Source organism: Gavialis gangeticus, unplaced genomic scaffold (genome assembly GCF_001723915.1).
Source record: "Gavialis gangeticus isolate Ggan-Ray unplaced genomic scaffold, GavGan_comp1, whole genome shotgun sequence".
NCBI lineage: Eukaryota > Metazoa > Chordata > Crocodylia > Gavialidae > Gavialis > Gavialis gangeticus.
The window spans coordinates 23,452,912-23,474,394 of record NW_017728996.1 but is presented as its reverse complement, the minus strand read 5'-3'; the positions used below and the strand labels follow the sequence as shown (position 1 = coordinate 23,474,394).

Here is a 21,483-nt window from a genome sequence, read left to right as displayed (position 1 = left end):
GGGGGATGCTCCTGTTGGACGCTTCATCCACCCCAGCATTGCAGCATTCGCGAGTTGCGCCTAATACCTCAAGATATGTTGAAAAAACATTTAAAGCTGTGTTTATGGCCGAATCACTGATCCTCCAAATCAAATTGGGGACAGTGATCTGAATCAACAAATCAAATCACGGTCCCCGATTCGGGCCAAATCCAAATCAAGTAAGACCCATTTCGCACACCCCTAGTGTGTGCCTCAGCGAGTCTGGGAAATGTAGCACCTGCTCTGGGACCCACATTGTATGCAGCATCTGTGTGGGACCTGTCTGGGGATCTTCCCCCTCCCTCTCCCCACCTGTCAGATTCAATGCACAGAGCACCCACTCTGGCCAGTCCAGGTCAGGTTCTGCATGCTCCAGATCTGGTGTGCTTGCAGGGGCGGGGGTAGGAACTGGGTTGGTGGGGCTGGCACTGCACAGTTTATTGGGACTGTGGATCAGTCCTGTACCACTCCTCAGGCCCATGGGGGACAGATGAATTAAACACTCCTGTTGTAGGCTCTTGACTGACATTTGTTCCTTAATGCCTTTACATACACCCACTATAATCTACTGGGCTACACTAAAATTTGTAAAATAAATATAGCTTAAGTGTTTCTTCCATTTGTGAACTAATCTTCAATATCTTTCACTTTTATTTTCTTAGGGTTGAGCATATGTGCATTCAAATAAAAGAAGTTGGTGATCGAGTCAATTACATCAAACGATCATTGCAGTCTTTAGATTCCCAGATTGGCCATTTACAGGACCTCTCTGCTCTGACTGTGGACACTCTAAAAACACTAACTGCACAAAAGGCTTCAGAAGCTAGCAAGGTCCATAACGAAATTACACGGGAGTTGAGCATTTCAAAGCATTTGGCACAAAACCTTATTGATGATGGCCCTTTAAGGTCTTCTGTGTGGAAAAAACATAGCATAGGAAATATTTTTGGTTCTTCTTTTCCACAAGGTGGCCTTGAGAGTAATAATGCTTTACTCTGTAACATTTCTATACGCAATGAAAGAAACACCCAATATACGATGGGTCAGGATTTAGATCCTGTTCCCAGGAGGGAAGAACTATTTTTACAAGAGGCAGGTTCCTCAGGCAGTGCCTTATTTCCAAGTGCTGTTATTCCTCCAGAACTTCGACAAAGAGTACAGGGTGCAGAGATCTCAAAATGCACTAATAAAAATAAAAAACTAGGCAACTCATCAAACAGCATGCCACATCTGACTTCAACAACTAAATTTTTTGTTAGCACTCCATCTCAGCCCAATTGCAAAAGTCAGCTGGAATCTACAGCAAAGCAAGAAGAAGCTATTTGCTCTAAGGCTACAGAAGGAGATAATAATGTAGAATTTGGTGCGTTTGTAGGTAAGTATAACAAAGTAGATTGTAAATGTCCTGAAGTCATTATTAGCTGCTCTTATTCTCTTGCTTCTGGCTCTGCTTCTCTTGCTTTCACTCAACCATGTGCTGAAAGTGGAGGATACATTAATTGTGGTTTTGTTCATGATGAAAATGACATCAGTGATAACGACAATGGAAGAGCTAACAAACGTGATCACCAGTCCCTTGTCAGTTTATCGGAGAACAGTATTCAAAAGAAGTTACTTCTGTCATCTGACAACCAGGCATCATCAGCGGTCAGCACAAGTGGTAGCCCCCATGGAAAATTGAATGTTAAAGATGAACTCCCCAAATGCCAGCACATTCAAGCAATGGAACTACAATACCAAGATTTAAGTTCTCACATCAGTACAGGACTACTTCAAAAACTGTGGACCAAAGGTTTGATTTATCAAGAATTGTATGGTATTTGGGTGTTTTCTGGTTGCAGGTGACTTTATTGTACCATTATGCTTTGCTTGTTTTGCTTTTAACTTTCCTAACTTCCCCAAATTGTCTGGATTTTGTTTTACTTTGAAATGATCATTTCTTTATAATTTCATCATATAGGCAATATTTTTCTGACCATTACACAGCTGTTGATGAATATAATTTTCATTATAATATTAGTAGTTCTACAGCTTTGTATGGGCAATTCAGATATACTTCAGTGGTACTTATTTTGAAGTTATAATGTTTTTTATTATAAAGCTCATGGAAAAATGTTGTCTATTTCTTGATGAAATTACAGAAGACTTCAGGAATCATGAAAAAATATCTTTGTGGTATCTGTGACAAACTAAGGGATCCTACTACACTACAATTCTGAACACTTTTACTAGGATCTTCCACTGTTAGAGTAATGTACCCCATGGGAGGTTTTCAAACAGTTCTTTTTTAAATCCCATTTTATGCTCTTTATTTTTGTTTACTTTACTTAAAAAGGTTTCTGGCTAGAGTAGACACTTGATGGATAAAACAGTGGCAGATTCATTCCAAAAGTAGGTGTGGGTTTACTAACTATATTCTGCAAATTAAAGAACAGATTAATTCAGAGCCAGTTTCAACTGGAGAATCACAGTCTGAAACTTTTTGAGGCTGCCTGTTCTCTTGCAGAGCAATAGTATCTCCCTGGACAAACCATGCATTTTTTCATATGGATATTGACTTGTTTAAAAAAAAATTTTAAATTTAGAGAAGAGCTTTATTTTGTTACTACGAAATGTGGGGTGCTTAAAATGATACTTTTACATCATAAGTATTTTTGATACATTTCTTCTACCTTCACATGAATATTTGTAACCACAGACTAGGCTCATCATACTTGTAAAGAACACTGTGCTTTTTGCTTTAAAAAGTAAGGCTAGAAGAGCATAAAGCATTTAAAATCTGACCCTGCAACTCAGTTTGACTTTTAAGTAAGTTGGACTACTAATAATTTTTAATACAAACTATACTTTTTTTGTTGGAACCATGCATTCATTATATGATCCTCTGTCATCCAAAATTTAGAATAGATTTCATCTTTATTGCATGGTACTTATAGAATATCTGAGCCAGAGCAGCTCTCTGTTAATGAAGTAGGTTTATTTTCAGTGTAACACCATGCGTGTTGGTGGAGTTGAATATAGTCTTGAGGATGAAGTTGTATAGTTTTTAAAAGCTACGAAAGGAAATTGTTTTTCCTGTAGCTAGCATATTCACGTAAAATATGCAGATTCAGAATATCCAGTTCCTCCAACACAGGACCCTTCTTCTCTTGAAACTAACATTTTAAATTGTAACAGTTTTATTCTTTAATGTGGGGAAAGCATCTATTCCTAATTTCTAACCTTTTTAATTAAATCTACTTACTTTATAGTTTTTCATACAAGGTTTTCCAATACAATCAAACATGGAGAGTATTGTTTTTTGTGTCCCCAACATAACAGAATCTTTGGCATGGTCAGAACTTAAAAGTTAACTCTGAATATTCTGGTTTTTTGTTTCAATTCATTCAAAGGTCACAGAGACAGTATGGAGTTACAGCGGTTTAAAGAAATAGCAAACAAAGAAAAAAATAATATTGAGGTAAGACTGAAAACTGTCCTGTGAAAGTACACCCTTGTAGTTTAATGTGGGTACTATTTTCCTCATCTCAGCACTTTTTACATATTTTAATTCATAGTTTACATTTTGAAAATATAAGAACAAACATTTTGACAGACTAGTATACAGAGAAGTTGCATACAGTTGTATTCAGTAAGAGAATGAAAGTATATGCACAGATTTTTGTAATGGAAATAATGGGAGAAATGGAATTTTGGATGGAACCTTATTTATGGAGCAATTAGCATTGCTATACTACAGAGGTTGGCAAGCTTTTTCAAGCTAAGAGCTGGAACCACTTGGCTCCAGTCCAGCATGGGCCAGATGGCTTTAGTGGTGCATTGGTGGTGCGGGCCTTTCCCTGGACCCCCACTGGTGTTATGCAGCTCCCAGCCTCCCACTCCCTGGCTGTGGGGTGAGTGCAGCTTCCAGCCTGTGGGGAGCTGTGCTGGGGCCGGGGAGCTAGAATTTGCTTCCATTCTGCAGCTGCTACTTGTCCAGGCCCCTACTCATACTCTCCCCTTACCCCCGCCCTTGTCCCCAATGCAGCTTTGCTCTGGCTGGAAGCTGCTCTCACAGCACAGCTTTGGGGAAGGGAAATAGGAGGGGATGGGGAGAGAAGCAGCAGCAGTGCAGGTACAGCTTCTAGCTCCCTGGCCCCAGCACAGCTCCTCGCTGCTTAGCTCTAGCTCTGGCATGGGCACAGGCAAAGTCTGGTGGCTCTGTGGGCCATCTCCAGCTTGTGGGCCATACATGGCAGACATTTGTTTATATATTGGGATAATGACCTTCAGATAGTTAAGCCATGCACTGAATTTCCACTTAAAGGAGGTAGTCATTGAAATTAATAAGCATGATATGTGTAGGACCAGTTGCACATATTATCTCATCAGTTAGGGAATCTGACTTGAGATTTAAAGCAGCTATTGAGGAAATGTTGTGCAGTGATCTTTTAAGGAAGATCACTGCTCAACTGGCTTCCTGGAAAATTAATATTCTGGTGAGTTACTTTTTATACAGCGCAGATCTTCAGCTTTAACTTGTGTAATATATTTTTTTCATTTTTCTTTGTACAGGAGCAACAAGAAGACTTTAAGAAAGCTATTCTGGAGGGTATAGAGATGACCAGACACCAGGTAAATAGGAAACCTTTGAGTTCAGACTCACTGTAATCAGTAATAAGTACTTGCCTTCGTTATTTTACGTTTTCCACATGAAGTGCAGAAGCCCAGGACACCATGGATGAAGAAGGAAAGTTTGGAGACAAAGTGAATGTCACACTAAACAGCAGACATGTGTTTAGACTCTGATTAACCTGTAATTTCTTTTCAGGTTCATAGACGATTCCATTTATAGCTAGCAGCAGTCACGTCATAATTAAGGTTAAATTTTTCATTTTAATGTTGATTGTAGCCATGATCCTTCTTTTTTTCTTTAAAGAAAAGTCCTGGAAGAATGAAATTTTGATATCTATTTAACAAAAAGGCAGTGTCTGTTTACCATGGACAAAATGTCCAAGACCAAGAGAAAATTTTGACAGTTATGCCATTAATCAGATAAATTCTTCAGAAGTTATGACACTGGAAAAAAAAGGGATTATGCAGAATTAGTACATTGCTAATGCAGTAGAGTTCAGATGGGCCAAATCTGGCCTCTGTCACCATGTTGTCTAGGCTGTGGGGTCTCCATGGATCTGGAAATTTGGTGGTAGGGAAGCAGTGGCAGCATTAATTGCTGTGGCTTTCAGAGTTGCAGCAGTTAAAGCTCTCGCTGTTTCCCTGCTGTCAAATTTCTGGATCTGTTGGGAGCCCCATGAGCCAGATGATACAATCTCTTGTGCTGGAAGGCAGGGGTTGCTCTGTGACCAGATCAGGCATGTGGGACCACTTCATGGTTGGGGCTAGCCACCGAGCTTGATCACACACAAAGACGATGACTACTTCTCATGTCTCTATACCACATTTGACCCCAAGATAGATCCCATGCAACAGTCTGCATAAATGCTTGAAGGCAGATATACCTGTGTTATTTCAGTGGACTAATGGTGCCTCTTCTCTGTTACAGCATCCTAAATCAGCTCAGTACCGTATGTCAAATAGGACCACTCTTGCAGCAAGTCTCTAATAATGTGTTCTCCAGAAATATACAGTACTGAACAATCTCTTGGCCATCTTTAAATGTTTCCAGTATGAAAAGGATGAGGGCGTGTACTTCAAATCCACTTCTAAGACATACTGCCTACATGTGTAGTAAGGCAGCTCTGCATCTAAGGCAGCAAGTGATGCACAGGGCATCACCAAGGTGCCACAGTGTCGAATGTAGCAGCGTGTTCAGCCACCCCTGCAATGGCAGCTATTTTTTCACCCACCCACAAAAGCAGCACCCTGTGTTGCTGTGCTGGTCACTCCTTCTCTTTTAGTTACACAGTTGTTACCTGCTCTTTCTGGATGGTGTTGATGTCATTCTACCAAACTTTGAAGGCTCTCCCTTTTCTGTCAGCAAGAGCTTGCATTTCCCTATCATTTGCATCAAACCAGTGCTGATGTGTCTTTGTGGAGAAGCCTAGAGATTCTTCGTACACCTCATCAGTGCCTTTCTTGAAGCTCTCCTAGTGATCAGTGGTGTCAAGAGTCCTCACGGGGGGCACTACTAGAGATGATCACATGTAGCAGGGCCTTTCAAGTGCTCAATATTGAACCTAAATGCTGCAGTGTCAGTATTGAGTCATGCAAGTTCTCTAGCCATGAGTGCTGTCTTTCACCCTGGTCGACTGGGTCAATGTTAGGTTGTCCATCAGGGTACAAATTATTTCAGGTTATTTGATTTGGACTGCAGGTTGGAAAGCCACATTCAGTGGAATCATTCTGTCAGGTGAAATGAGACAGATTACATTTGGGGAACCCTTTCTAGCTTTCTCCCCATATGGGGTGAACAGACCCTAAATAGTCCTGCACAGTCATGATTTGCAGCTGTCAAATTGTGTGCCTGCCTCATTTCCAAGTACAAAACCATCATACCCTCTTTGCCTTCATGTAGGTCTATAATTACGGACATCTAATACTCGCTAGTACCTGCCCCCATTGCCACTTACCCACCACCATGAGAATTAGTATGCCTAAGCATATCTTCATTTTATATGGGGATGCTGTTGTGCATCAACAGCCACACAGTACTTTGTGGGAAAGAAACCTTAATCTGATGTTGAGGAAAACCTAAATGCCTGGAGGTTTCTATTCCACTTCAGCCTTCTGCCTTTGCTACCATCATGAAGTATTCTTTCTTTATTCACTTGCTGCACCAGTGAGGACTTGTTTTATTTTTGGATTGCTATTAGTCACACCTCACCTTTGACCTTGCTGCCATGGGTTATCCTATGACGAGTAGAAAATTCAAGATGCCATCACTCTTGAGGTCATTGGTAGCACACAGTACTCTCTACCACGTTAAAGTTGTGATCCTTGGGAGATCTCTGTGCTTATTACTAGGTTTTCAAATATGTTGACCACGAGAAGTGAAGGTAAGATAGAGTGGCACCTTATAGACTGAGTGGCTCAGAGAGGCACGAAGTCATGTAGGCAACAGCTTGCTTCAGTTGTTAGGAATGGATGTGCCGAACGACAAATTTGTAGAACCTCAGTAAAAATAATCAAGTGCTACTGAGATTTCATCATTTGATTCAAAGAGGATGTCTAAGAATATTTAAAGGACTTACTGATGTTCTTTAAAATCAGTTTTTGTTTTAACAAGATATACAGTGGACTTGTTTGTCATATGTGCTTGCTGTATATTTACTATAGGACTCTAAATGTGATTAACAAACTCCTTTATTTATTAATTGTGAATATTTGGTATATGGAGTATTAATCTTTGAGCGAGAGTATGAATTAAGGATTTAACTTCATTTTAATTCCCTATATCATAGGAATCAGAACTTTAATATGAAGTATATAATGTAATAGCACAATTTTCGAATTGAAATATATAATGAACTAACAGTTATGAAGAGGAGAGGTTAATTTTTCTAGAGGTATACCTTTCAATTTGAAGTTGTTTTACTGATATTGCTTTCTATTTGTCATTTCAAAAATAGATCTCTATTGCTCCACTCTAAGTAGAATCTTTATTACTCATTTAAAAATAATGAATCTCAGGATTTGTTGTAAATAAGTATCAGTCTACAATTTGTAATGGAAAGACTTGAAAAAGTATGTATTTACTTAAACTGTACAAGATGCATTTTAAAAATATATTTGTCGTACATTTGAAAGATGGTCATAGAAAGAGATATTAGTTATGTTGCAAACTAAGCAGATTACCATACTGCGTGAATAGCAGAGGATTACAGGAATGATAACTGATAACTATATGTATTTTACAGGATGGTCTTCAAACTGACTGTAATTTGAGACAGACTAACTCTTGCAGTGGGTTTGCTGAATATCTTGAAAACTCTTTGGCAGGTCGTTCGGAACAGTGTAAGTGCAGATTTCTCTGTGGCTTAGTTTTATCCCAAAATTTTATTAATTAAGTTAAGTCACTAATTCAAGAGGTACTATCAACATAAAATTAGATTTGTCTCTGAAATTTTTTAACATCTTTTTTGTTACTTGAAATGTGTAAGTTCTTAACATCTTTGAGAGTAGAGGAGTATATATTTTGTTTTCTAAAAGTTTTCTAATTTGTGTATTTGTCTGCATTGTATATGTAGTCAGTTTTCTGCTGTCTGTGAGATTTTTCAGTGTGGGAGAGGGAAAGAATCATTTGTATTTAAGAAAAGGGAAACAGGAGTATAGGGAAAGAGGAGAGTGGAAGAAATATGATAATAAAACAATCAAAATTACAGGGAAATCTAGTGGCAAATGTAATACTAGATGATAACTTACTTTTTTCAAATGATATATCTGAATGGTTAGTCTTTCATTTAAACTGTTTCAGATGTATGTTTTAAGTCCTTTTGTTCTTATATCCTGTACTTAATGTCCTATAACTGGGATCAATAGCCTATGGCCCATGGGCCAGATCTGACCTACAAAGAGCTTGGATCTGGCCTTCAAAGGTCTGATTCTGGGGAGGTGGGGGTGGGGGGAGGAGAATTTAAAGGGGTCACATTCAATCCGTGATTTAAAGCCTTCACAGCCAAATTGGCTATCCCCTGTTTGTGTTCTCTTGCTGCCATAAAAGGTTGCTAACCTGCGTTGTGTAAAACAGTAGATTCTTCCATGAGATCTGCTTATTCCAGGATCTCAGTGTTTACAATACTTTTTTTACAGATGGATAAAAGGCATGGGAAGGTTCAGTGATTTGCTTAAGGTCATGCAGGCAGTCTGATAGAACCAGCACTGGTACGATATGTGAACTAAGATTGTTTATCTTGTGTCCATATGGAAAACATGCTGCAAAATAATTGGCTAATTTGTGTGCTTTGTGTGTCTTTTTTTTTAGGGGGTATATTATATTACCTCCCTTTCCCTGTATTGTACATGATTTAAACCATCTTCTGTTTCACACCTGTCTGCTTCTCTTGTCAAGTTATGTTTTTTTTTCTTTTCTAGTATACAGTGTGAGTAGAAGAGCATCAACTGAAGAAAGTCATCAAGTAGACTCTAAGGCAGCCTTGCTCCCGGTTTGTACACTGTTGTTAACATTTTTGGCAGAGTGTTGTAGAGTTGTAACTAAAATGCAATATGGCTTTATTTCATATGTACTGCAACTGCATACCAGTTTGTTTAATGGGAGTAATCCTGATAGACTAGCTTCAAAACCGTGTTCCTGTGAAAACAGACATTTGTCCAATTTACCAAAATTTTAAGCCCAGTAAGATGAAATGGAGAACTTCAGAAGGGGCACATTATTTGCTAACCGGAACACCTCTGTAAAAGAGATCCCAATCTGCCTGCATTGCAGCGATATGATGTCACCTCTGCTCATGTGGCCCTTGTTACCTAAGGAGCTATATGACCCAATGGTTGGCAGTAGCTGGGTCAAAAGGAGTTATAGTTGCAAGTTTGTTGGTAGCATGTGGTTGTGCAGTCTAGGAGGAAAGCAGTATGCAGCTAGAACAAGAACCTGGGAAAAGACAGAAAGATATGGGTTACATGGAAAGAATAAATCTCACTTTGGAGTGTTCTCTGATATGCTGAGAACTGCCATGTGTAAATGTTACATTTCTACTGGAAGAATTGTGATTCTCCTGGTAAAAGTTACAAGTATTCACTGAATTTCTCCTGGAAAAAAACATGTACCAGGGGCTGGGAACCAGAGCTGGGGAAGCTGTCCTCAAATCTGGTTCCTGTTGTCAGCTGGCTTCCTCATGCTGCCCCCACTGCCCAGCTTGGAGTGGCAAAGGTATCCTGTGAGGGTGCTCTGAGCCAAATGGAGGGAGCAAGGGATTGAGGAGTGGTTGCTCTCCACCCACTCCCTAGACTGGAGTCCCTAGTTGAGGTGGGGGGAAGTTTGCTAAGCTGCTTCTCTGCTCAGCTCCTGGTTATTGGGACCCAAGCAGAAGAGCAGCCACTCCTTGCTCCCTGCCTGTCAGACTGGAATTCCTGGTTTGAGGAGTTTGTGGGAAGGCTTTGCCCCAGTGCTCAGTCCTTCTGGCAGTAGTGGGAGGACAGGAGCAGCTACTACTCCCTTCACTTTCCCCAGGCCAGGATCACCCCAGCCTGTACAAGGCACGTGGGACAGGGGAGAGGGGGCAGTTGCATGGTGAAGGCCTAGACTGCTCCCTCTCCTGAAATCTTTTCTAGCAGTGGAAGTTTTCCACTGCTAGAAATGAGCACCTGTAAATGGCTGGTGAATCAGTAGGGGCCTGTTTTGAGTAGGAGGAAAGTTAAAATCAAATAATTAGTTTGCCTTCTATGTGTAGTTCAGAGAAACTATGCATTCTTGCACATATTATACTTTTTGGGGGTAAAAACAGTAACTTTCTTAATAATAAAAAAGCCATCAAACAGTAATGAATATGATTTCCTTGTATATTGCATCAACATCAGTTTGTTTATATATTATAAAAGCCTAAGTCTGTCTGTCTGTAACACTTTATTTACGTTCTGATTGGCTGACGGAAACAGCCAATCAGAGAGCTCCAAGCATGGGGGCGTGCCGCCATGATTCTGAAGCTGCACTGAGGACTGGACAGAGGGTGGGGAGCCAAGGCCAGCAGCGCTGCCCTAGGCTCTCCCACCCCGCTCCCTGCAAGCAGCAGGACTCCATCCCAGTCGCCCCCCCCCCCATCATTCTTGACAGGCAATTGGCTAGTGTGTGTGTGTGTGTGTGTGTGTGTGTGTAAAATCTCACACACGCATATAAATAAAACCTTTCCTTATGTTATACTATTGTTACTGTATTTTAGTGTTTCACTTCAACTACTTGAGTGCTGAGAAATAATACTAGTACCTCTACTTTCAGATCTTTCATAAAGACTGTAGTATATGAACTATAGGAACTAAGCAAACTTTTTTTTGTCCTATAAATACTGTTTTATTTCCTTTTCTTTAAAGGATTGGGTACAAGGTAGACCTTCAAATAGTAGTCAAATGTAAGTAAGTTTTCTGCTCATTAATGCTAGAATTGATCAAATACTTGTGATGCACTCTAGTCTTTTTCTTTAAAAGTTCTATTACTTTTTGGCATCTGAATTTTCTTGTTACTAATGTCCATATGAGAATGTCTTTAAAACTTAATCTCTATAAATAAGAAATATATAACATTTTGAAGTCAAAGGGAAAACTGAAGTGCCAGATAGCTGTCAACTATTTTATAATGGATCAAGGCTTAAAATAGCTTTCAGTTAATTTTTAATTTTAATGGGATTCGAGAGCAAATCCATATAACTTGCAATAATTAAACAATAGAAACTAAAGAGTCAATTTTTTTTATTAAGCACTTTAAGAACATTTTTATTTTAATTTGAACTATTGACATCCCTGTGAGTTAAATAGGAAATCAAACCCATGGGCTTGTTTCTATCAAATGACTGATGGTGTGTTGTTTTTTTTTGATGTCCTGATCCCATTTACATTAATGGGTCCACACACATGCACCTCCAAGAGCAGCATGTGCACTTCAGTAGAACCATTTACTTTGCTGTTACTTTTAATAATATCTTTTTTTTTTTAACATCAGACTTCCTGGATCCTTGACCAACCTTTTTATTATAAAGTCTCCCCTGAAACTGTGCTGTAATTGCTTTTGTTAGCAATTCATCCCATCAAGTTAATTGCTTGTTAAAGCCATAGCTTGACTAATCTGATAAGAGAAATGTAACCTTGTTGTGAACATGTAGTTATCAGTTAAACACCTCTGTGGGAATTGACTCTTTTAAAGCAAAGTTAATGTGCTGTCATGCATAAAGTGGTGTTTACAGTAAGACTGAGAACATAAAAAACTAAAATGGAAGACTAGTAAGCATTTTTGGGTTTTTTGTAATTTAGAATTTTGTACCGTCTCTGAAAAGTAAGGTAAAGCAGTTCTGCAAACCCAGTGAATTGACTGTAGATCAGGGCGAGCAATTATTTTGGGCAGAGGGCCGCTTAACGAGTGTTGGTGAACTGTAGAGGGCTGCATGGGTAATCCTGCCCCTTGACAGTTGCCCTGCCCCCTTGTCACCATCTTGGGACCAGAAGTCCCACCTCCTAACCCCTGAACTTTGCCACCAGAAGTCCTTCCCCTTGTACCCCTGGAAATACTCCTTTTGAGGGGAGGGGTTGCCATCTTAGAACCAGAAAAAAACCAAATTGTACACTAAAAGTCAGACACCTACTATAACATATAGAGCTGCACCGATATATTGGTGCCATATTGGATCGGCACCAATAAAATTAAAATTAATGTTATTGGCTATTGGTTTTTTTTGGCCAGTGTAGCCAGTAATGTCACTGATAAATATAATTCATTGTAACTTCTGGCTGGGGCCTCTGGATGCCGTATGCATGCGCACAGCTGCCTGCATGCATATAGCCAGGAATGAAGCTGTGCAGCTCATTTGAGGAGCTTTTGTTCAAGCACCCCTGCCCCAGTTTTTAAGTGCTGGGATGCTAATCCCCTGGATGAGCCACCTGCAGCTCTGTCCCGTTTCCTGCCCTGGCCCTGGGTCCCATTCACTGCCCTGGCTGGGCAGTACCTCCCACCCCTGCCCCACTCCCTCCCTCAATGTGGGGGCCTTGATCTGCTCCCCCCTATGCCACTTCCTCTCCACCAGGTGCTGCTCTCAACGCTGCCCAGCTGCATTTCTGTACATCTGTTATTGGATTGGTATTGGCCGATGTGGCTGGTTAATAATCGGCTTTTGGTATCGGCCAAGAACATCTTTATCAGTGCACTCCTAATAACGTATTATAATGTTATTACAAAAAATATTTTTGTCATGATTCGTGTTTGCATAGTGTATATAGAGGTAATTGCATAATAACTACAAAAATTCTTATTTTTGTATATTGTAGGGGGAAGGGGGGGGTTGTGGGAGCAGGGTGTGGGTGTGAGGGGTGGTGTGGGGACTCCTGCACTTCTCCCATGGTGCAGCAGCAGGCAGGGCACTCAGGGTGCAGGTGCCCAGCAGGGTGCTGCTGCGGCCAGCGCTGCACATCACAGCAAGGGCTGTAGCCTCCACTAGGCTGTCTGTATGGCTGGCACTCCCCACCACTCGTGCACAGCCCCTGCACTTGCACAGCAGAGAGGGAAGCCCCACATGCTGAGGCCAGGTGCCTTCCTTGCCGGGGCTGTCAGCACCAGAAACAAACTTCAGGCTCTGAAGCTAGCTGCCTTCCCTGCCCTATGGGGGAAGGTGCCTGCGGCTTCCCTCCCCTGCAGCACAGCCCCTATAGGGAAGTGTGCATGAGTGGTAGGGAGCACTGATGATATAAGCAGCCATGTGGAGGCTGCACCCCTCGGTGCAGTGTGCAGCACTGCCCAGAGCAGCACCCCGCCAGGCACCTGTGCCCTGAGCACCCTGTCTTCTGCTGCTGCCACTGCCTGCCAGGGCTGTGTGCCATGGATGTCATGTGGGGCAGTCTCCAAAACCCCACTCTCCCTCACATCCACATGCTGCCCACCCCAGCTCTGCGCTGCCTCTGCCCCTTGTCCACCTGTCAGCACGGAGCCCGCGCCCACCAGCCCCAGCCAAACACTCCGGGCTCCCTCCCAGCTGTAGCCCCATCCCTGCTGCTTCCCTACCTGCTGCCCGGAGCCAGCAGGAGACCGGGGAAATGGAGCAGGTCCTGGGAGCTGGGGCAGCAGCAGCCCTGCACAGAAACTGCATGCTGGCTGGCTGGGCCCTTTCACCCACAGGATGGGGGCAGACCAACAGGGCATGTTTTTGGGGCTGCATGTACACATGGGTGCCTTGCTCCCATCCTCATGGGTGGAAGGGCTGGACGGGGCACAACTTGTTGGAGGGCCCCACAAACTGGATGAAAGTGCTTGGTCGACCAGATCTGGCCCCCAGGCCATATTTTATCTGCACCTGCTCTAGGTTGATGATGTATCAAAATCAAAAAGCACTGGACTAGCAATCCATGGCCCCAAGACACCATATTGTCAATGAAATCTCCAATATTTTCACAGCAACAAGAAAAAAAATAACCTTGAGGTTGATTGGGAGAACAAAATTTGATGTTGTCTGCAGTGCATTATTTGCTCATTGTTGTTGCCTAAGGGCCCATAAAGTTTGAGGTCTGCTATAAAAGAGAATGCAAAAATGTAGTGATCTAAAAGCAATCTTAAGTACTTTTGCACTCTCCTCTGTCCCCTATAGGCCTTCTGATGAAGATGCGTTGAATGGTAAGATTTTTTTTTTTTGCTGGAATGTAATCAAGTTAAGAGGCACTTCCAACATACTATACATTCTGTATTTCTGTACGAGACTTCAGTGCTTGATAGTGGAAAGAAACTGTCCAGTGTTCACTACTGAAATGTACAAAGATGAAAATTAACCAGAATATGATAAATATTTTTTCAAGTTAAAAACAGGTTTTCTGAATTTGGAAAGCAGTGGCTAATAGAAAAGAACTATTTTTTTTCTTATCATGGAATAAATGTATATTTTGGAGGATGTGGATAAACATAAAACTTATAAGAGAATTAAATTACACTGGCTTATGCTCTACCAATTTAACTGTTATATCTGTCCACTTCCGTACTAATAAGTGAAACTAAACTACTGTAACTTTTAAATCCATTTTGTTCATATTTTAAAGTTATTAAAGATGTCACATTTGTTCCATGATGAGACATTTTTTCCTGGGGCAAAGCACAGTCATTCAGGCTTCCATTCAGTTGTCCCAGGAAAAGTATGAAAAGGCTCACAGTATAAGGACTATGAACATTTTACCCCAGGATATCACAAAGTATGTCTAAATGGTCGCCCTGGGATTGCATCATTAAATTGTTCTGCTCCCAGCACTTTTCCTGTATTTGTCTGAGCACAAATACCATATCTGTCGTGCCTCTGCTTGCTCTGAAGCCACATTGGCTCTCCAGAAGGACCTTTTCTGCTATGGCAGGCACAAGCCTGTTGAGGAGGATTTTAGCTAGAATCTTACTGGCGATGGACAGAAGGGTGATCCCTCTGTTGGAACAGTCTGACTTGTCACCTTTAGTCTTGTACAGGGTGACGACTACAGCATCACACAGATCTTGTGGAATTTTTCCCTGCTCCCAGCAAGTTATAAAGAGTTGGTGGTACTTGGAGTGTAGAGCAGGATTGCCATATTTCAAGGCTCCAGGTGGAATTCCATCAATTCCTGGGGCTTTGTTGCTTTTTATCTGGTCAATGGCAGTGAAGGTTTCTTCCAGTGCAGGACGCTCATCTAGTTCCTCCTTAATAGGCAGTTGCTTGATTCAGTTGATGGCAGACTCATGTACTGTGCATTCAGTGCTAAAGGGAGTTTGGAAGTGCTCAGACCATTGGTCCATGACAGAGCCTTTGTCAATATGTAGGGTCCAGCCATTAGAGCCTCAGTGGCCTTTGGATCAGGAAGGTGGAGCTGTAGGCAGATATCGGTGCTTTGTAGAAGCTTCTGATTTCTTTATCAGCATATAGTCATGTTCTTTCCACAAGATTAGTCCACCATTCATTTTGGATGTCGCGCAGTTTCCGCTGAAAGTTGTTACATGCCTGGCGATAAGCTGCCTTTCTCTGTTGGCTAGTTGGCTGTACTAGAAGGGCTTGATGAGTGGTCCTCTTTTTTGTGAGCGGGACTTGGATGTCTGTCATTTTCATCAAACCGTTCTTGATTTCTGTTAGCTCTGAGCCCAGTGATCTCCTGGGTGGTCTCCAGGACTACTGACTTGATGTGTTTCCAGAGTCCATTGAGTGAGGTGTCTGCAGTATGGGCTTGGCTTGTAAGCTTTGATTTGAAGTGTTTTTGAAATTTTTGTTGGCAAGATTGATTTCACAGCTTGGAAACATCAAATTTCTTGTGGGGTTGCCTCTGTGCTTGGGCTGAGGCTTGAGGTGGAAGGACAACTTTGAGCGAATGAGTGGTCAGTATAGCAATCAGCACTAGGCATGACTAACGTGCAGGACATCCCCAAGATCATGCTGACACACCAAGATGTAATCTATCAGGTGCCAGTGTCTGGAGCGGGGATGCATCTAAGTGGTTTTAATGGTTTTTCTGCTGGAACTGGGTGCTGCTTATTGCCATATGCATTTCTCCACAATTCCAGAAGTAAGTGTCCATTGTCATTACCATTTCCCAATCCATGTCTTCCAAGCATGCCTTTCCATGCTAGATAGTCACTGCCAATTCTTGCATTAAAATCACCCATAATGACAATCCTATCTTTGGACGGTATTTTCTGGATGAGATTGCAGAGGTCAGTATAGAATTTAAGTTTGTCAACTGTATCTACCAGGAGGGTTGGGGCATACACATTGATAATGGTGGTATGCTGCTGGTCACGTGAAGGAAGGCATAGGGACAGGATGCAGTCGGAAAGACCGATTGCTAAGTGTTGTGGAAGCAATGGAGATCCTGGGATCAATGGAAATTCTTATCGTGAAGCCAGCACCTGAGAGGTGTCTCTCCATCTGCAATTTACCTGACAAGTAGAGGGTGTAACCAGCACCGTGTTCTGTAAGCTGCCTTGTTCTGAGAAGCGCACCTCATTCAGGGCTGCTATATCGATATCTAGCTTAGCTAGCTCATGGGCAACCAAGGCTGAGAGTCGTTGAGGGTCGCTGCTATCTTCAGAGTCCAGGGTTGAAGTTTTTGTTTCCCTTTTTATTGTAATTTGGCCGCTTTGAAGATGACTGCTGACTGTAGTGATCCAGCTGGGTAGTAGGGAGACTAGCATTTCTTTAGGCCCCCTTTTCTAGGCCCTTCTCCTACTTAGGAGTGAGCACTGCTATCCTTCAAAGAGGCTGTTCAAAGGCTCAGGTGCTGCCGGGTGATGACATCGTTTCCAGGTCATCGTTGGTGCGACCTGTACTCCCGAGATGCCTGCATGCAGGATTGGGACTGCGGCTGCCAGTGTCATCCTACACCTGCTATTTTCGCCATGCTCCAGCGCTGTAGGACTTGAAGGACTTGTTTCTTTCCTGTCTATGCATGAAGCTTTAAAGTGGAGTGCAGTTGCACTGACTGGCCCCACACTTTAGGTCTGAAACTCGTGTGCCATGGCCTAGCGAACTAGGACAGTGGCAGAGAGATCTCCAGGCTGTAGGTTTAGTTGCAGAGTATCCTTCTCCTAGGTACATTGCCAAACCAGAGCTAAAGAGCTCCACCTAGCTTAGTTATTTGGTTGCTGTTTGTCTGGAACCTCACCTTTGACCTTGCTGCCATGGGAGATCCTACTAGGAAAAAATTCACTCCCTGGATCGCAGCCTTATTGTGGTGGAGAGGCTTGCGTGTCCTGATGATCCTGAAAGCAATGCTGTCTGGATAGGTGCATAAATAACAACACTCCCACTTGCAGTACTCCCAAGTAGTAAGTCTCCCGTCCCCTTTTTAAACAGTATAACTATGAAATCTCTGTCCACAGCCTATTTAAAAAAAAAAAAATGTAGTGGGGAGGGGAGAGCAGGTTTAATTTGTATTCTTGCTTCCAAAGTTCTCAAATTATATTTTGTACGCAGGAGGATTTTATGTATGCATGTACAGTATATAATCCGTCTTCTGTTTCTTGACTTTTGGTAGGTATTGCTTCTCCTTTTAAGCCAATAATGGATATCAATTACTACTACTCAGGTTAGTACCTTAAAACTTAAAGTTAGAGTTTAATAATGGCCTTTTATTAAGTCTTGGTCACTTTCTGATTTTTGTAATCTTTTTCTTTACAGCTGTAGAAAGAAATAATTTGATGAGGTTATCACAGAGCATTCCGTTCACTCCTGTGCCTCCAAGAGGTAAGAAGCATAATCTTGGGGAGAAAGTTTACACCAAGGGTATAAGGTTGGCTCATGTGTGTCTTTAGCAAATGTTAAGATTATTTTCATGCAAAATGGCAAGGCCCAACTTGAACGAGTTATTTTGGTAACATAGATTGCAAAAAAGTAGGTTATAGCCCAATGCAGAGGTCTTGTGTCAGTGTCTTGCAAGACATGCAGAAATGCAGACTTTGTTATAATATCCCTTAAGAAATGCAGCTTATTTACTTAAAGAGGGGCCTGCATTAGCTTAGTTTTAGTAGTCTTTGGTGGGGGGGGGGAGAAAGAGGAGTATTTAGTTCTTATAATAAAGTACATTAAAACACTGATTTTAGTGTAATGGAGCTTTAATAACTGACACTTTCTGCCTTGTTTTGGATATTTTATAAAGCACCATTCTTGTGGTGTTGGGACACGCATAATGTGGCTTGAACAGGGTCACTAATATTTTCTTTAATAACAAAGTTCCAATTCTCTGCTTCTGCTTTAAAGAAAGAAGTTGGAGCGGTGGGGGTCTGCCAGTTGGCTAAAACTCCAAGATTACAGCAGGGGTAGGCAAGGTTTTTGGCCAGAGTGCCAGAAAAACTGCAATGTCTACCTTGTAAGATGCCAGAGCGTGCCATGCCAGAAAAACAGAAATGGGGTGGGGGGGTACATGGCAGGACGCACTGCATATTAATATAGTTAATAATCATAAATGTTGCTTTTTTACAGTAAATACCAGGTTTTCTAAAAATTCTAAACCTGGTGACAATAAATAAAACTTCATATACTACCTATGTTGTTGTGTATTCTTTTTTTTGTTAAGCATATTGTGATGAGAGAGAGGAAAAAAAGGAAGAGAGAGAAAAAAGAAGAGAGAATAAAAGAGAGAAGAGAAAAGCATTAACCACCTGGTGATAGTGTGGCAGGGAGCAGAGTAGGCCTTAGGTCATGAGGTCCTATCCCACGTCTTTCTCCTTTTAGTTCACTGACCTTATCTTGGCCTTAAATGGTAGGTAGAATAGAGAGAGAGACAGGGGTTGGCACCTAATTGTCCTTGGCCTTTACAGTGAGGCTTGGAAGATCACATTCTGGATCTTCGCATGGTTCCTCCACCCCTACACCATGCCCACACCTTTCCAGAGAGATGTTGCCATGGTAGATGTTGTTTCTTTAAGGATACGCTTGCTTAATTCTTTAAAATAGATGCTCTGTATTCACTACCATAAACAAGTACAAATGCTCTCAAGTAAAAAAAATCTTTTCTTAGTGGCTACCTTGGCCCTGCTTCTGACAGCTGAGTTTGGCAATGTTAGGCTGGTAGCTGGTTGTCATCAGACACAAACATGAATCGAAATCATCAGTTGTCAGATGGTTTCTCATAGGACTGAGTATGGTTTTCATTTGTGGAAACACTTGTTCACAGCAATAAGTAGATCCAAATGCAGACAGCAAGACAGAAGTTACTTTTTTCATGAGGACATACTTTTCAGGAAAAGAAGACCAACATGCTGTAATCTTGATTTGCCAGTCCCTTTCATTCTCAAGTTTCCCTTGCAGTGATTTGAACTTTGATACCCAGATGTATTGCTGAGCTCTTAAAGTCAATCGATTTCAATTCAAATTATTCGTTGTTCATCCACTGACAGTACTGCAATTCTGTGTCACTTTCCATAATACTGTCAGGGTTTACAAGAAATGAAAACATGGGATCTCTGTTGCAAAAATCTTGGAATCATCTTGTGAACTCATATTCCAGCTGTCCTACATAGTTGCATGTATCCCTAGTGTTCAGTTGATGCTGCTCAGAATGGAGTTTCAGGCTGGGGAAGTAATGGAAGGCAGACATTTCAGTATCTTCTCTGAAAAAAGACCTTATCACAGAAAACTTTCGAGTCTTCATACAACTGAAGGATGGTTTTCTGTGTTCCTTGTAACCTAGTATTCAGATTGTTTAAATGTGATGGTGTCTGCCAAAAACATCAGTTTTGTTAGCCAGCTGTCATCAGTAAGGTCTGCATATTGCTGAGCACTTTCCTCAAGAAACAGCTCGATGGATTCGAGATAAGCAACAGAGTGCTTGAGCATGTTACCTCCACTCAACCAGTGTACATTACTGTGCAGCACTAAATCTCCATATGCAGAATTTATATAATTTAAAAGTTCATGGAATCTCCTGTGTGTCAAAGAGGAGCGGATCATCAAAAAGTTGACAAGTTTCACAACCATTGTCATGATTTCATTTAAATCAGAAGATAAGATCTTAGCGCAGAGGCTCTCCTGATGAGTAATGCGATGGAAACTTATAAGAGGACGTCCAGTTTCAGTTTCCAGAAGTTTTACAAATCCAGCTGTTTTACCTGCCATTGCAGGTACACCATCAGTAGTAAAACAGAAAGCATTTTGTGCAGGTCAATTTGTTCCTGTGTGACAATATCTTTGACAGCATTAAGTATATTGTTGGCCTTTGTTGTGCTATGCATAGCACTCAAAGAAAATAATTTCTCTCAAACTTCCCCAGAAATAAAATATTGAACAATTATAGCAAGATGGGGGGGATATTCTTTGTCTGTGCTTTAATCCAGTACAAGGCTCATCACATCACAAGCATGGGGGACTTGAGTAACTTGCCCATGTGAAAAGAGTATTTCTAATTACAAAACTAGAAAAGCTGCCGGTCTGTTTTGGTTTTCTTTTTTTAAATGAATCAACAGCTTTTCTACTGGATTTTCACGTTTGTCTGCTTCATCAACTCCAGAAAACTTGGCTTCACGCTTGGTTGTGAAATGGCACTGGATGCTGGAAGTACAAGATACCACACTTTTGCTGCACAGACTACAAACAACATGTTTCCCTTGCTGCACAAAACCACACAATTCTCTCCATGCTGGCTGAAACTTTCAAATATCTAACTTTGTTTTTTTATTATCCATAGTTGCGTATCTGTATGCCTTCTAACTGTAAAATTTTCTGAAGTTCATGCAGGGCAAACAATGTAAACAGGCAAACAGAAAGCAGAAAATTAGAATTTAATTATTTGAAGTGCTTATAAATCTGGGTAAATATTTCCAAGAAGGCAACCAGAGAGCAGAAAAACACACAAAAAAGTGAGCAATATGAAATGTTGAAATCTTGGAATACAAAGTAGAGAGGTCAAAATAAACTGAATATGAACTGTTTTAAGAAAGTGAAAAACTGCAAAATATGAACTGGTTTGAGAGAGTGAAAAACTGAATAAGAAATGATTTAACAGAGTAAAATAAACCAATTAATGTAAACTGGCTTGAGAGAGCAAAAACTGATTATGAAATTTAACAAAACCAAATAAACTGAATAATATGTAATGTTAAACTCTCAGAAATCAGCACCAGCACCAACAGGCTGCTGAGCCCTGCGGCCCAGAGGCACGTGCTTACCTTGTATACAGAGCTGTTGCCCACCCTGAGCCCACAAAGGCGTGTGACATCAGCCTTTTCCCGGTGGGGGGAGGCTGGGCTCTGCCAGGCCAGGAGTCTCGACCCCTTCCAGTGTTGGCACTGCTGCCTGCCCCACGCAGCTGAGCCTGGAAAGGTGCAGTGCTCCTGATACGGCCTGCACCAGCCTCTTCCCAGTGGAGGGGCTGATCTTGGAGCCG

General features: G+C 41.5%; 1 protein-coding gene and 1 long non-coding RNA gene across 2 annotated transcripts in view; one reads left to right on the top strand and one right to left on the bottom strand.

Annotated features, from left to right (window-relative positions):
- TRPM7 (transient receptor potential cation channel subfamily M member 7) overlaps positions 1 to 21,483 on the top strand; it is a 96,683-nt gene that overhangs the window by 68,600 nt on the left and 6,600 nt on the right. Inside the window, 9 exon segments of the mRNA XM_019504146.1 lie at positions 684 to 1,396; positions 3,414 to 3,481; positions 4,576 to 4,635; positions 7,878 to 7,974; positions 9,052 to 9,122; positions 10,999 to 11,036; positions 14,250 to 14,275; positions 17,638 to 17,688; positions 17,781 to 17,846. Coding sequence (XP_019359691.1) covers positions 684 to 1,396; positions 3,414 to 3,481; positions 4,576 to 4,635; positions 7,878 to 7,974; positions 9,052 to 9,122; positions 10,999 to 11,036; positions 14,250 to 14,275; positions 17,638 to 17,688; positions 17,781 to 17,846 — 1,190 coding nt within the window.
- Positions 2,811 to 21,456, bottom strand: LOC109288573. The gene is made up of 3 exons (XR_002095189.1): positions 21,202 to 21,456; positions 13,899 to 13,901; positions 2,811 to 2,822 (listed from the first exon to the last, which is right to left on the bottom strand). It is a non-coding gene; the product is annotated as an uncharacterized LOC109288573 (long non-coding RNA).